The sequence below is a fragment of the Oxyura jamaicensis genome, chromosome 2 (genome assembly GCF_011077185.1).
Source record: "Oxyura jamaicensis isolate SHBP4307 breed ruddy duck chromosome 2, BPBGC_Ojam_1.0, whole genome shotgun sequence".
NCBI classification, from domain to species: domain Eukaryota; kingdom Metazoa; phylum Chordata; class Aves; order Anseriformes; family Anatidae; genus Oxyura; species Oxyura jamaicensis.
In genome coordinates, this window is record NC_048894.1 from 95,625,387 (window position 1) to 95,639,698 (window position 14,312).

General features: G+C 37.0%; 1 protein-coding gene across 1 annotated transcript in view; it reads left to right on the forward strand.

Annotated features, from left to right (window-relative positions):
• The window catches only part of ERP44 (endoplasmic reticulum protein 44), a 52,255-nt gene that overhangs the window by 18,111 nt on the left and 19,832 nt on the right, over nt 1–14,312 (forward strand). The window contains exons 2-4 of the mRNA XM_035317161.1: nt 2,001–2,073; nt 3,751–3,790; nt 6,839–6,954. Of these exons, the coding sequence (XP_035173052.1) occupies nt 2,001–2,073; nt 3,751–3,790; nt 6,839–6,954 (229 nt within the window). The remainder of the gene's footprint in view (nt 1–2,000; nt 2,074–3,750; nt 3,791–6,838; nt 6,955–14,312) is intronic.

A 14,312-nucleotide genomic window follows, 5' to 3' on the forward strand; every position in this document is an offset into this window, starting at 1 on the left:
CTTATATATAGATATATCACTTATATATAGATATATCACTTATATATCTAATTATATCACTTGCAATCACTACAGCATGAGTTTACCTTAAAAAAAAATACGCTAGCTCGTTCACCCGCTTAGCTGGCCCGTTACCACAAACATTACTGCTACTATCAGCACCTCTGTGCAGCAACAGCACAGAGGCTGTCATCCCCTGCACCACCCAGGGGGTGATGGTGAGGTGCCCGTGCTGATGGTGGCCCTCAGCTGTCACTCAGCTGTGGGTGCCCTGGCCGATGGGGCTCCTCTGCAAAGACTAAAGGCAGAGTCCTCTCTTCCTGTTGGTCAGCAGTCATTGACACAGCATCTTCAAAGCTACTTCCCCAGTACTGACCTGCCACAACTTACGAAGCTCATAGGTTGCTTAATGAGACGCTTCTTCAGTGCTTTTCCCTTGCTAGGTACTTTCTTCTACAGAAGCTGGTGAGTTGTCAGCCTGTAGTGTAAGATAGACTCTGTCTGCAACCCGGCTTCTTCTAGCTGGGAAATATGAAAGGATCAGTGTCTTCACTGGCAAGCACTTAGTGATCCACAGATCCGAAGGAATTGAAAATCATTGCTAGAAACCTCACCTACGTGCCACGTACAATGATGGTTTCAGACTTATCGACAACGTCTCGCTGCAAAAGACTGCCACAATTTTTTAAGCTGACTGTAATGAAAGAAGACATCCAACGCGTCTCGTGTTTTTTTGAAGTCAATGTTTGATATGCATTGGCAACAAATGCTGGAAAACTTGATGTTTGACATTGAGTTAGTCTTTTGATAAATTGTAGACAGTGTCAGACAAGCATGCCCTGGGGGCGTGCTGCTTGTAATTGTTTCCTAAATCTGTGACACCTGTAGCTGGTCAGCCACTGGCATGGTTCTGGCATAGAAGAGGTGTCGGGCTCTTCCATAAATGCAGAGATCCTTGTATCACAGCACTCCAGCTTCTCTCTGTGCTGTGATTTGAATGTCGTTTGTTTCCTGCCATTTTTTTCCCTCAGTGCCTTTGGTAAAACCAGCCGTCAGGTCTGCCTGTCTAGGCTTAAGCAGAGTTTCTGTGCAGCTACCAAGACCAAACCTAAGGCTCTGCTCTCTACATAACCTGTATACATTTCTGTCAGTATTCTACTGAAAACCTTCCTTTCCCTTTCCTGTCGTCTCTGTCAGCTGAAGGGTCGTAGGCTTATTGAAGAGCACAGGTTGAAAGGCACCTCAGTGGAGCAGTCCGAGCCCTGGCCATATGTCGTAGAGAAGGGCTGACTTTCTGGCCAGGGGTTGCCCAGGCACGAAACATTCATGTCCCAGTCCAGAGTTTGTATTGTCCTGCTCAAAAAGTTGCACACCTAACTCTTCTGAAGTGAAAGTAAGGTGTAAGTCACTGGGGTAGACCAGCAACTTCAACCCCTTTCTTCCCCCACTGCGTTTTGAGGTGAAAGAGCTATGCCAATTGCAGTGAAGGTGAGAGTGTGCTGTTCCATAAGGTTGGTGTTGCTGGGATAATCACATTAAGAACAATACATGTGTTGCTTCCTAACTGAATGATCAGGATGATGTGAGTTCTCCAGTTTCTTGTGAAGTCTGGTGTTTCTGTGCCAGTGACATGCTGGGCCTATGCACTTGTGCAAGATTGTTAGGTGGCTGAAATGTAGGTTTTGTCTCTTTCTTCAGAATGCATTTATGAGTGGAAATTTTTCTTAAAGGTACAAAAACTGCCTGTAATATTTTTGCCATCACAATAAAGAATCATATGAAGAGAGTACTGGTTTTGCTTTAACTTTGTAAGAATGTTCTATCTGTAAATAAAGTATATTTGTGGCAGTGCTATCATTTGAAATGCTTGGTCTGACTTGCAGTTATTTTTACTGTTTGTTCCTCTCTAGCTTTTGAAGCACGGTGTTTAAAATCTTAGGTATGTTATTACTTTATTGTTGAAACTTTACATACATTACTGGTTTGTTTTCTCTTTTTAGGTATCTTGGCTTTTTAATCCAACAAGAAGTGAAATAACAAGTCTAGATAGTGGAAATATAGATGACATTTTAAGTGAGTACTTTGAATCTTTTTTTAATTAATATGTCCCTTATCTGTGAGAATCCTGCAATGTTATTAGATAAATATGTATATCCTAACCTTGGAACTATGGATTGCAGTCTGCATAGAAGTTTTAAATACCTGTGATCAAAATTAGCTGTCCGAACCAATGTATCACTTAACAGATTACCTCACTGTAATCTAAGTGAGAATTTGAAGTGGCTAAGAAAAATACCTGGTGTCTTGTTTGCAGATGGGAGCACTTGATTATATAACCAAAACCTGCCAAGAGAACATTTTAAGGGTTCTCAGAAAATATCAGTAACTGAAACCCTTGCTGGTAGGCCTTAAGTGCCTTGCTTGTTCAGCTGTGCTTTTTTGAGGTTAAGCATTGTCTTGATTTCTAGTGCCTCAGAGGAAGAAGACACATAAATTAGTATTTCAATTACTGTCTTAAAGTTAAACTGATGTGTATTCCTTGTCTGAAACCTCTTTGCTTGAAAAGCATGCAATTTGCCTGTCTAGTTGTCTTCATATGAATGAAAAAAAGCAAAAACCTTTCTCTACTACCCACCTACTACTTTAAATACTTCATAGCTTAGGGATAACCCTAAACTCTGTGCCCTGAGTTTTTATTAATTTCCTGTTTACCAATTACTTTCCTTGCTGATAATGCAAATCTTAAAGCCATACTTTCAGTACAAACTGTAGTTTCTCCCAGCCTTCTTGATAAAAAGTCCCTCTTCCAGCATGTTGTCTTTTACAGGCTGTTCTTAATATCTTAATCTTTGCCTATAGATGCTTTGTAACTGTCAGTAGTACAAATTTATCTAGCAACATTTTCTGCTTTATAAAGCTGTGTGACTGATGTTCTATAGTTCTAGCACTTGTCTCAATTTTTTTCAATACCTAGTCCATTACTAATAACAAAAATTAGTTTACAGCACTCTTATTGTATTGTGCAAAGATCACAATTTATTACTGAGGAGTTTATTAAAGTGTGTCCTCCTAGTTCTGATATCTTTTCCTTTTTTTTTATTTTAAAATAATGTATAAAGTCTTATATTGCTACCTTAATGTACATACCTACAGTATTACTTTTTTTTTTTTTTTTTAAAGTATCCCTTAGTATTGGGGAGGTTTGGGGTGCTGAAAATTTATCACCTTTTGCTCTGGTATCCACCTTTTTAGCAAGTCAGGCAATTTTAGATAGATCAGAGCAAGTTGCACAGGCAGCCTGCATGTTGTCATTCTTCTCACCCGAAGAGCTAACACTTAACACTTCAGCTTTTAACTTTTTCTTCTAACACTTAAGAATACACCATATAATGCTTGAAAGATACTAGAGTACAGCTTCTAGGTTTGAGTGCTTTAATTGTTAATCAAGACTTTTGGTCTCAAGTGTCATTTACTACTTTTGTGTCTTAAGAATTGACATCTTTAATATCTAATATATCAATAAAGTCAATAAAATACTTGACTGGAGGACTCTTTCATCACTTTCCCACTTGGTATAGATTATATTTCAGATAAGATTTATCCTAGCAGTTTTCTGGTGGGCTCTGTTCTGAATAATCTAGAAATACTAGTTTTTACAGTTTGTATGCATATTGTTATAATCGTAGACTGAAGTGCTAAGAAGTTTGCCTCACAGTGTGACATTGAATTATTTTCTTCTTCCCTTTCCAGACAATGCAGATGTTGCTTTAGTTAATTTTTATGCTGATTGGTAAGTTACATAAGTATTTTCTTTTTTTTTTTTTTTTTCCCTGTTTAAACTTTTGCCTGTTGAAAACTGTCATGTTTGGCAATAGTATCCTCATTAAAGATACAGTGGTATGTCACTTTCAAACTGGATCTTTCTTCTTTGTTTGTTTTTTGTCTTGATTACTTTGCCTTCTGCTGTTCTGCCACCTTTTGTTTCATTCAGGGCCTCCATGAGAGAAAAAAGGGTTCCATGGCAGTAAGGAATAACACTTTATGTGATTGATGTGTGGTGGCTTTTTTGTTTGTTTGTTTTTTCTCTTCTCACAGCAAGAGAAGTTTCTTTTTTTTTTTTTGTCTCTTAACATATGCTAGTACCCAAAATACTCTTTTTTTTTTTTTTTATTTTCCTTCAGCATCGGTCATATCATTTCCTTCAGCATATGTACTAGTGAACAAAAAGCCTGAAATTACCTTAAAAATCAAATCCATCTCTAATATGGAAGGCCTTTCGAGTGAGAACTAGAGAACTGAGGGATGAAATCTGAGCAATTAGAAAAATAAAAAGTTTGGGGTGAGGCATTATGAAAGACGTACTTTGCTGGAACTGTTTAATTGGATTTTTTTTAAAAAAACTTGCCTATAAAATTGTTGTTAGAATTAATTTAAGCACCCATGCCCTATTTTTTTTAATTGTGTTAGAAGTAATTTTAAATGTTATGTTCCAGCATTAATACTTCTAAAGGAACCTTTAACAAGGGGGAAAACAGAAAGGATTCAGGGGAAATAGAATTTAACATGCAAATTAATATAGAAAATGAGGTCAGAGAAATAAATCACTTTCTCTCTTCTTTGTTTAAAGTAAATAGCTTTATAATGTAAACCAATATATAAACCAAAGTATTATTATACGTTAAATATTCTGCTTGCTGTTTTGCTTTGTGTTCACAAAATGTTGGCCATCAGAATCAAATATCATCTAAGGGGATTAAACTTCTAATTCCTTTCACCTCTTTGACATTCCACTGTATGTCAAAGTCTGTAGGTACATATGGCCTAGAAGTAGCAAGCACATGATTTTATCAGTAAAGGCAAACTGGTAATTTTTCTTTTAATTCATTTAGGTGATTAGTGTTAATTTAAATTAATTTTTAAAAGTGATTTTGAAAAATTAATACCCCCCTCTTTTCATATAGAATGAAATTCTCAGTGAAGAAGTTTTTAATGCCTTCATTTAAACTTCCCATAAAGATAGACATTATACCAAACTAAATCAGTTTAATAACCTTTGTATATGCCTCTGTCATTTTATAGACTATTTTTATGTTCAATTAGTTTGCATCTGTTCATTTGGTACTGGAATTTCTATTGACATGAGGCACATTTAAACCAATATAATTTGTATGTAGAGAGATTGCATTCACTTACCAAGTAAATTGCTTGAGATTTCTTTCTTTATAATTACAACTAACTAGGTATAAGTAAGTAGCTCTAATCTCTTACCTGTTCTGTATAGAGTTGTACATCAAAGGCTGTCTTTAAAAATAAATAAATAAAACTTTTAATATGGTTATTTTCAGACTGTGGTCCGCAGACCCCTCACAGGTGATGGACTACTTCTTGGCTATCTGTAATAAAATCTTCTGAAAAGCAAACCTAATGAGAATAATTCTAATACACTGAAATTTAGTATATGCCACTGAAAAAATGTTTGGATTTTGCAAAGGACAAATTGCAGGAGGCTATTTTAGAACTTGATCTCTAGCAAGAAAACAGAGGTCTTATTTTAGGACCATGTTAGCACAGCCCCTGCTGTGGCCACATCCTTTCTATAGCAGGTTTGCTTTGAATTTAAAGTTGTGCGTTCATTTTTAAGTTGATTCACTAGTTGATAACAGGCTATAAATTTAAAATAATACAACCTTAATGATGATCATTATATATAGGCCTTCAGGGGTAACCCCCCTAATACTGTGTACCGGCAACCTATGAAATAAATGAATTGAATGAGAACAGATCAGTTTTGCTGATGTAGATGTCCTGCTGTAAGAGTGGAGGACAATGAGGGACAGAGTATGAATGTAACACATACATGCCACATAAATGTGTAATGTACAGTTGTGCTGGCCAGAGTCAGATTTGCCTTAGACGATGAGCCTAAGCCCTGTTTTTATTTCCAGAGCAAAACCTGCCTCTACACTTGGAATGTTTCCTGCTCTGGGCAGTGTTTCAGTGTGGGCTGGTTTATTGCAGGTTTGCTTTTAGATGCTGTGTGAGGTCTCATGCTGACAACTTCCACAGTGCTGTTGCATGTCTTCAATTCAAAATTCTGCTATGTGTGTAGAAGAACAGATTATAAAGTTCCTTTATTGACATACTAATAATGAACTTGTGCACTAATGTTACCATAACCTCCCCAAAACTATCAAAAAGGCCGGGGCCTCTTTCATCTACCAACATCTACAGCCTTTTTCATGGTCAGAAAGAGGATTTGCTTCAAACGCTGACATGGCTGGAAGAAGGGTCCCATGGAATTTTCTTATTCATAGTGATCTGTAACAGTCTGTTTAAGTACTAGGCATAATTTCTACCAAATTCAAGCAATCAAATAATAAGCAACGCTTCTGTTGTTGACCCCATGTAAAGTTCTCTTTTTGATATTTCTTGAAGGTGATTGTTGGTGAATATTTTAATCTCAACAGCCCAAGTCTTTTCACTAGATTTTTAAAACTCCTTCCCCACAGATAATTCAGTTAGAAAAACAATTTTTTAGAACAAATTTTCTAAATAAAATGTACTTTCTGAAGACTTACAATTGGTTAATGTTGTTTCTTAAGCTGATAAAGCAGGGACACATCTTGAATTGTTTGTTTTTTTCCCCACCTGAGTTCTTGAAGTTACTTTTGAACCTATTTTTATCCAATCTGTTACTGGCATGATTACCAGTATATGTTTTGTTTGTTCTACAGTAGCTTTTCTTTCCTTTCTTTTTCCCTCTAATATTGAAGTGTTCTGTTAGTCATCAACCAAAATATTTCAAGTTAATATTTTGAAATATTTTTCTTTTCCACAGGTGCCGCTTCAGCCAAATGCTGCATCCTATTTTCGAGGAAGCTTCTAATGTAATTAAGGAAGAATATCCAGATAAGAATCAAGTGGTGTTTGCTAGAGTAGACTGTGATCAGCACTGTAAGTAAATCCTGATTTAGTTTTTCATTTTCCTGTGATATCCTGCAAGTAGGCTATTCACAGAATTGAAGTATAAAAAATAAATCCTGAAGAGCAATGTAAAGTGTAGCTGGTTGGACATGACCCATCATTTAGCCCAGTTGCTTGTATGTATCAGTGAATCTCTTCTTCCAAATTTCTCAGGTCAATCTCCAGTGCTGTTTTCTCATTTTATCTGTAGACATGTATTCGCGTCAGTTGAGAAAAAAGTCTCATTTATCGAGGGGGAAAAAAGGTCTGGGGTTATGAAATGAATTGAGTTATTGAGGAGTCAGAGAAGCCCTAGTACAATACAACCAAGAAGCAGCAGCAGCAGCAATTGACAAGATTTTCTGCTCAGCTCTTCCCTCTAAGGGTCTGGGTGGACTGCAAACTGCCTTTTGCACTCCTGGTAGTGTATCAGAGCTGTTCTGCTTTGCTGTTTGTACGCTTATCAGTAAAAGGTTGCTTATTTTGATGTTCCTGTCCCCCTACTTACATGAAAAAGATAAGCTAGAATTTACTTACATTAATTCCAAAAGATTTTTAATCTCATAAAAGAATCCCATAATAAGTAGAATATAAGGAACATCTGCTACCTACTGAAAAACAAAAGGATAGCACTGAGATTATGATGGTGTTTTTTTATAGTGGAAGACCTGCTTTACTGTTTGGTGCTTCTGGAAGAACAGCATTTGTAGGCATAGTTTCTTTAGAGTAGCTTGAAGTTCCCAAAGAATAGTATCAGTTGCAAATGGCTTCAAATCCCAGCAGAAATTCAATTCTGATACTGATTGTAGTATTTGGTCTTCACAAAACGGTTGGTTTGTAAGAAGAATTACACTTGAAAATGTGAATTGCTCTTAGTTGGTAGCATATCCCTGGGATTTACTCTTGACCTAAAAGTTGTATTTTAGTGCTGTGTTACAAAAATGTGAAGAGAGAACCTTGTAGGGCAAAGAAAAGTTATCTGCATCTCTCTGAAAAGTAACTGATTTCATTTACTTGGGCTTTTTTTTTTCCTGTTTTGGCAATCTAACTTTTTTGTGTTAAAGGGGATTTTTCCCTAAATAATAATTCTTGGCTTGAAATGTGTTTGTTCTTGTTTGCTGATTTAAAAGTCAGTAAGTCTAAATGAGCATCTTTCACTGACACCATTTTGTACTCGATTTTGTATGCATACCTGGAGGTACCCAACAATAAGAGCACCTGTCTTGTGATCTTGAAAGAGATTCCAGGTATAAAAAATACGTTTAAGGAAGCAAACATTATCAACCAGGTAGGTATCTGAAGTGGAAAGTAAGCTGACTTTTCAAACTGTTAGGAGTGGCCAAGGAGATTGTCTTGTTCCTTCCCAAAGATCAGTAAGACCAATTCTTGACCACAGGAAACCTAAATGCCACCGAGCTATAGGATGCCTTTGAAAGCCTTGGCTGGGAAAGAAGCATGGCAGTATTCACCTAAGGTGTGTGTATGAGCAGTTTTGAAGCATTCAGCTGCCCTCCTATCAGAGTGTTAGGGACATGTTGAAAACCTGATAGAAAAGTTTGAACATATATGTTCTTGAAGAACAGTTATGTTGTGCATGCTCACAGTTGTAGAATCTCTAAGCAGATCTCCTTTTGTGTAGAACAGCACATTTCTGTAACTGCCTGTAGCATTTCCAGAGCAGCTGCAGCAGACGGGGTGCCTGTCGTGTGCTTCACAGAATGTCCTTTAGTCTTCTGGACTTTTAAGTCCAAGAGGGTTTTTTTGTTTGGTTGTTTTTTTTTTTTGCTTTCTCACTATAATGTTGTCTCTATTAAATGTATGTTTTCCTAAACTGCATTCTTGAACAGCCTTTTCTAGAATAATAAATTATTATTTTCTAGAGCCTGGAATACCTTTACAGGTCTAAAATACTTGACCAGTTGTCAGCTTCTTTCTCTTTCACACACGGTGTTGTTTCACGCACTATGCTTCTGATTCCAGAAGCATAGCATTAAGTATTCAAACTTTCCCTCCCTTAAAGTCAATTTTCAAGTAAGGCAATGATTTTTTTTTGCAGTAGTATATTAAAGGCAAAGTCTAACATGCAGTCTTTGCTGAAACATTTCTGTTGAGTTTTTTGTCTTTGTGTAGCTCCTGCAGTACATCTCAGAATAAAAGAATTTCCACTGGTCTTTTACCACTTCAGTTGTAGAAAATAAATGGGGTTGTAGCATCCATATTTTTATATCAGCTTATTAAATGAGTTACCCTCACATACCTGAAATTGCTTCTGCATATTCTTCTGTATATATTCGATCACTTTCATCAGTTAATTTTTTCTTAGAAAATAGACTGATTCAGCTTGGGGAAGGAGTGGGGATTAATGACAGTCTGATGTTCAGGTCACTCTTTTTAAACTTATTTTCTTGCCCTTAATGTTTTGTCTTGGTGTTTAACAGTCTGGTTAGCTCATCTTTTAAACGAGTCAATGATATTGATATGATATTGACTAAAATTTTTAATAAAGTTCTCACAACAGACTGTACTAAAATCAGCCTGTGTTGTTGAAGTTTATTCTTAAGATTTACATTAACAATCGAAGTCTTTACTTTGTTTCCTGCAGCTTTAGTTGTTTGGGGAGCTCAGAAAGTCTTTGAGCTGCTGGATGCCTGATATTTAACCATGAGATGTTCTTGCCTTGGCGGTTACGTGTCTCAGAAAGCTTATTTTTCCCCAAGTATTCAAAACCCTTTAGGAGCTTGTTACTTAATCTTCTCATATGGTCATTGAATTGAGCTGATCAGAGCCTGTTGGAGAGCTAAGGCCTGGATAGAGGAGGAGATGCTACAGCAGAGATTGTTTTCCTTCCCCTGGGAGTCGGTGCAGAGGGCTAAGTAGTATGAGACAGCAGAGTTGTGGTCTTCCTTTTTTATTACTGGAATACTGTGAGTTCTCCGTATTTAGCCTTTGTTGTCCTTCATTTAACAAGTAGCTGAGCACGTCTTTTGTTGCGCAGACTGTAAAATGTGCAAATTAAAAATAAAATCCGATCATGACAGACTGAGTTTCTTTCCTTAAGTAGCATTACCTTTCTGAATTGAAATAGCAAAGCCCTGCGTGTCATTCCTAGTTTCCAGTGTTTATTTGCTGGGTTGTAAGCAATGCTACATTTAATGGCACATGTTTATTGGGTGTATTCTAATGTAAAAGTACTGTAAATTTATAATTTTAATGTATGTAATAAGTGATTTCTTTTTTTCATAAGAAGGGTGGATGTTAATATAAAAACTAGCTTGGACCCTTCTGTAGTAGTTTACATACTTTTTCCTGTTTTAGCTTAATATTTTTGCTTCTGTCTATGTATTTTAGCAACACTAAAAGGTATATGTCAACATTTTTGGAGGTTTTATGCCTGCAGATTTCATAGAGTTAGCGGTCTGCTATGAAGATGATGTTTTGAGAGATGGCGGATCATTTGCATTACAAATGGTCTGTTTCTTGAAACCAAGACTCTGCAGGGAACCCAAATAGCTGATGTCAGGCCACTCAAAAAATAGCTTTCAAATGGTCAGCTAGGCATAGATACTTTCCATTTAATGCACTATTATTGAAGCACTCTGCAGGTCCCAACAGCTCACACCGGCTTCTGAGGGCAAAGCAAATTAAAGAGAATTATTGATGCGCTGCCAAATGTTTGATGCTTAATGACAAAACCATCATTCTGTCTGCTCTTATAACCAATATAAAGATGTTTTTCTGGGAAGTGATAGTTGGGCCCCAATGTGATGAAATACAAATTCTAAATATTAGCAGTCTATTAAGCCTCTGTATGTGTTGTGGTTTACACCGCTTTATCAATATCATGCAAGATAATTATAACTGAAATGTGTACGTTAAATCATTAATGTACACGTTTTGTTCATTACGCTGGTGTGAAACATACATTAAAGGTAAATCTGTTGAGGCAAGTACTCCGTTTGTTTCCAAGACTTTAACCTTTTATAGCTCATAAATATCTAAGCTTCACTTCATTGTTTGCTGTTGAAATCTTTGATGTTTTTGTTGTGTTCAATTTAATAATACTTGGAATAGAGGTGCACGTTTTCCTATAATACAACACCGAGTTAACGTGACCTTCTCTATAAAATTATAAATCTTTCTGCATATACATTATTAGGCAAGTTTTATTTTGTTGTTTGTTTTTGTTAACACAAGCAGCAACATTAAAAACCCACTCAGTACCATGGATTTACTGTATTTCTTGTAAATAAGTGAATATTGCAATACAGAAGAACTCATGTTTCTGGAGGAAAGTTTGTATCATGAAAAGTTTCTATGAATTCAAAATTAGGATTTCTGGGACAGAATTCTTATAAACTTAAATATATATGGGGATTTAACATCTACTGTACTATAATTTCCTTTTACACAAAGTGGTTTCTGGCTTAAAAAATAAAAATAGAAAAATAATAGCTGGTTTAAATCAATCTTTGTGCTTTGAAATAAAAGTAGGATGTTGAGAGATGCTTTGCTAGACAGACTTCTCTGGGAACTCCTATTCTTTTGAAGGATGTTAGTGAACTGCTGATCTCTTTGGGTCTAGCTGTTCCTGTAATGTGTGCTAATGGCAGTCCTAAAAATTACTTAGTCTGCATTGCTACTGTGCCTTTAAGCAAAATACCTCAGTGCCATGAGTTTGGGGGTTCATAAATGAAGCTAAATGAAACTGTAAACAAGCATAAGTATTTTGTCATGTTCCTGCCATTTCAGGTGGGGGAAAAATAATCAGTCTGAAAGTTATCTTTAGGTAAAATAAAAGAGGTTGAGAGGTTGTAGATGGCTCTCCTCAGGAGAGCCATTTTGTTAGACTGTGGGAAAAGGTTATGGGATACCTACTGATGAGGCCCCGCTAAGAGAAGGCAAGACTGTTGTGAATGCTCCTTTACAGCAGAAGGTGGTCTAGATTTGCTGTTTCCCAGCTTCTTACTGGCTGAGTTTGATGTAGATCATCGATTGCTTTTCTTGTACCTGTTTCGGGCCAACCTGCAAGCCACCAGTATTGTAGTCGTCAGGATCGGACGCTTAGTCGTGATATTTTCTAACTCTGCTTTATATGGATATTTCCAGGTCTTGTGAGTATGTGCAGTTGTCATGAGAGAAGTGATTTGACAGGAGAGAATTACTAAGTGTTTCATAACACAGCATTAAGGTAAATGTAGTGCCACATCTGTGAACGAGTAGCAGGCAGAAAGGCTGTTTTAAGTGAACTAGAACAAAGGGGGAAGAGCTTGAGAAATAACAAATACCTTAAGTTAAAATGTACCAGCCAAAGACAGCTTGCAGTTCTCTTCTGCAGTATGCCCTGACAAGGTGGCCTAAAGTACTTCAAAAGATGTGTTTGATCTCAAGTGAGCAAGCAGAATATTCATTTGGTAGTCTCTGCTTCCAATATACAGCTGAAGGGGTTTGTTGCCCTTAATACAGAAGGTATTGCATAAGGGTGAGGAAGAGCTAAGATGGTCTGACACAAAAAAAGATCAGTGTTAGATGCAGCAAAGTCAAGCTAACTTAGTGGTTTATGCCAATCTTGGTACAGCTTTTGAGGTGAAGAAGGGATGCACCCTACACATACACAACTCCTATAACAATCCTCTAAAAATTAAGAAATGCAGTAGGTTGGGTTTGCGCTAGTTCTTCTTCAGACAACATGCAGAATCTCGTTACAAAAAAGAGACGCTATGTGTATTTTCAGAAATTACTGCTATTGGTTTTGAGTTCTGTAACTGATTTTCTTCCAGATAACTTTTCAGTCGATCCTAGTCCTCTGTTCTGCATGTGAATTGCTTTGGGTGGTGCCTTACTTTATGAGGTGGATGTTTAGGAAAACTATCAGTGTTCTGGTATTCAAATTCTGGTGGACGTGGTTCTTGAGAGGAAAAAATCCCCTGCAAGCTCTTCATGTAGTGTTATTTTGTGTGGGTGGGTGGGTGGGTGGGTGGGTGGTGGTGGTGGTATGAATTACCAGCCTGGAAAACTGAAACAGTGGACTAAGCTGCGGGGTCGTACCCAGATTTGTGTAAATGCTGCTGATCCTTCAGTGGGAAGGACCTCACTAACTACATTGTGGGTGGAAGTCTACTTCAATAGCATGTCCTGATGCAGTGTTTCAGCAGATTCTTCGTTGTACACTTGATTTTAATTGAGTATCAGTGGACTTTGGATTCTCAGTGATGTGTTACGTACTAGCTGAACTCTAAAGATGGTATGTTGTGGTGCCAACCTAGGGCAATGAAGTCTGAAGCCATCCGAGTCACGTTACAGGCTGTGTATTTGCTTGAAGGTGTGGCTTAGTTGATGTGTGAAGTGCTTTGTGAACAGTCCCATATGCCTTCACCCCCCCCATCATTCCTTTCAGTAGAGAATACATGGTGCTCAGCAGCAGAAGTGGCTGACCACGCAAGACATGCTAAAAATATGGATCAGAAAAGATAGCTCAAAGTATGTTTTCTTGGAGAAGCTTGCTCAGAAAAAAAATTGGCGACTTAGAGAATGTACGTGTAAATTTCAGGTTTCATGTAAAAGTGTTTGTTTTTGCTCATTTTTCCCCAAAACAACAACAGAAGATGCTAATCCGTGTTGTAAGAGGCAGTCTTGTCTTCCATAGCTCAGGATAACTATCAATACAGTACGTTTGTGAAGAGAACTAAGCGACTGTGAAGTCGTTCATGTTGGAGCATATTAAATAAATAAATGGGTGAAGGTCCGTCCAGTTTAGGAATGGTTTCATGCCAACATGTATGCATGTGAAACAGGGAGGAGAGAGTCACTTGAATTCAGCAGTCATTTGAGCTCTGCTTTAAGTTTCTGATTTATAGAAGATGAGAAAAAAGTCAAGTATGTTAGTAGCTTCCTCTTGTAACTAGTGTGAAACCATTCTGGTGGCATAGGCAGTAGGCCTGTGATTTGATGAGTAATTGGGCAAAATATGAACTCAAGGTTTGTACCATTTGAAGAAAGTATGAAGTTGTAGCTGGGAGACTTTTTCTTTCTTTAGGTAGATTAGCCTCATCTGTTTCAAATAACTTTGTTCATCAGAAAATGGTCAGTGAGAATGGCTGGAAATATTTTAAAAAATTAATTTAGGATTTACTATAACTAATGTGATCTATGAATGAATTCAAACAATATTCCATGTATTTGCATTATGTATTTCCAATTTTAAAAGGAATATAATGTTGTAGTTGCTCTGCTTATGCTAACTCTACCTGTATCAAATGCCAGGGTTTAATGAACATTTAAGATTTACTCTATTTGACTTTTGAATGAATTCAAACAATTTTTCATGCACTTGCATTTTATATTTTGTAAAA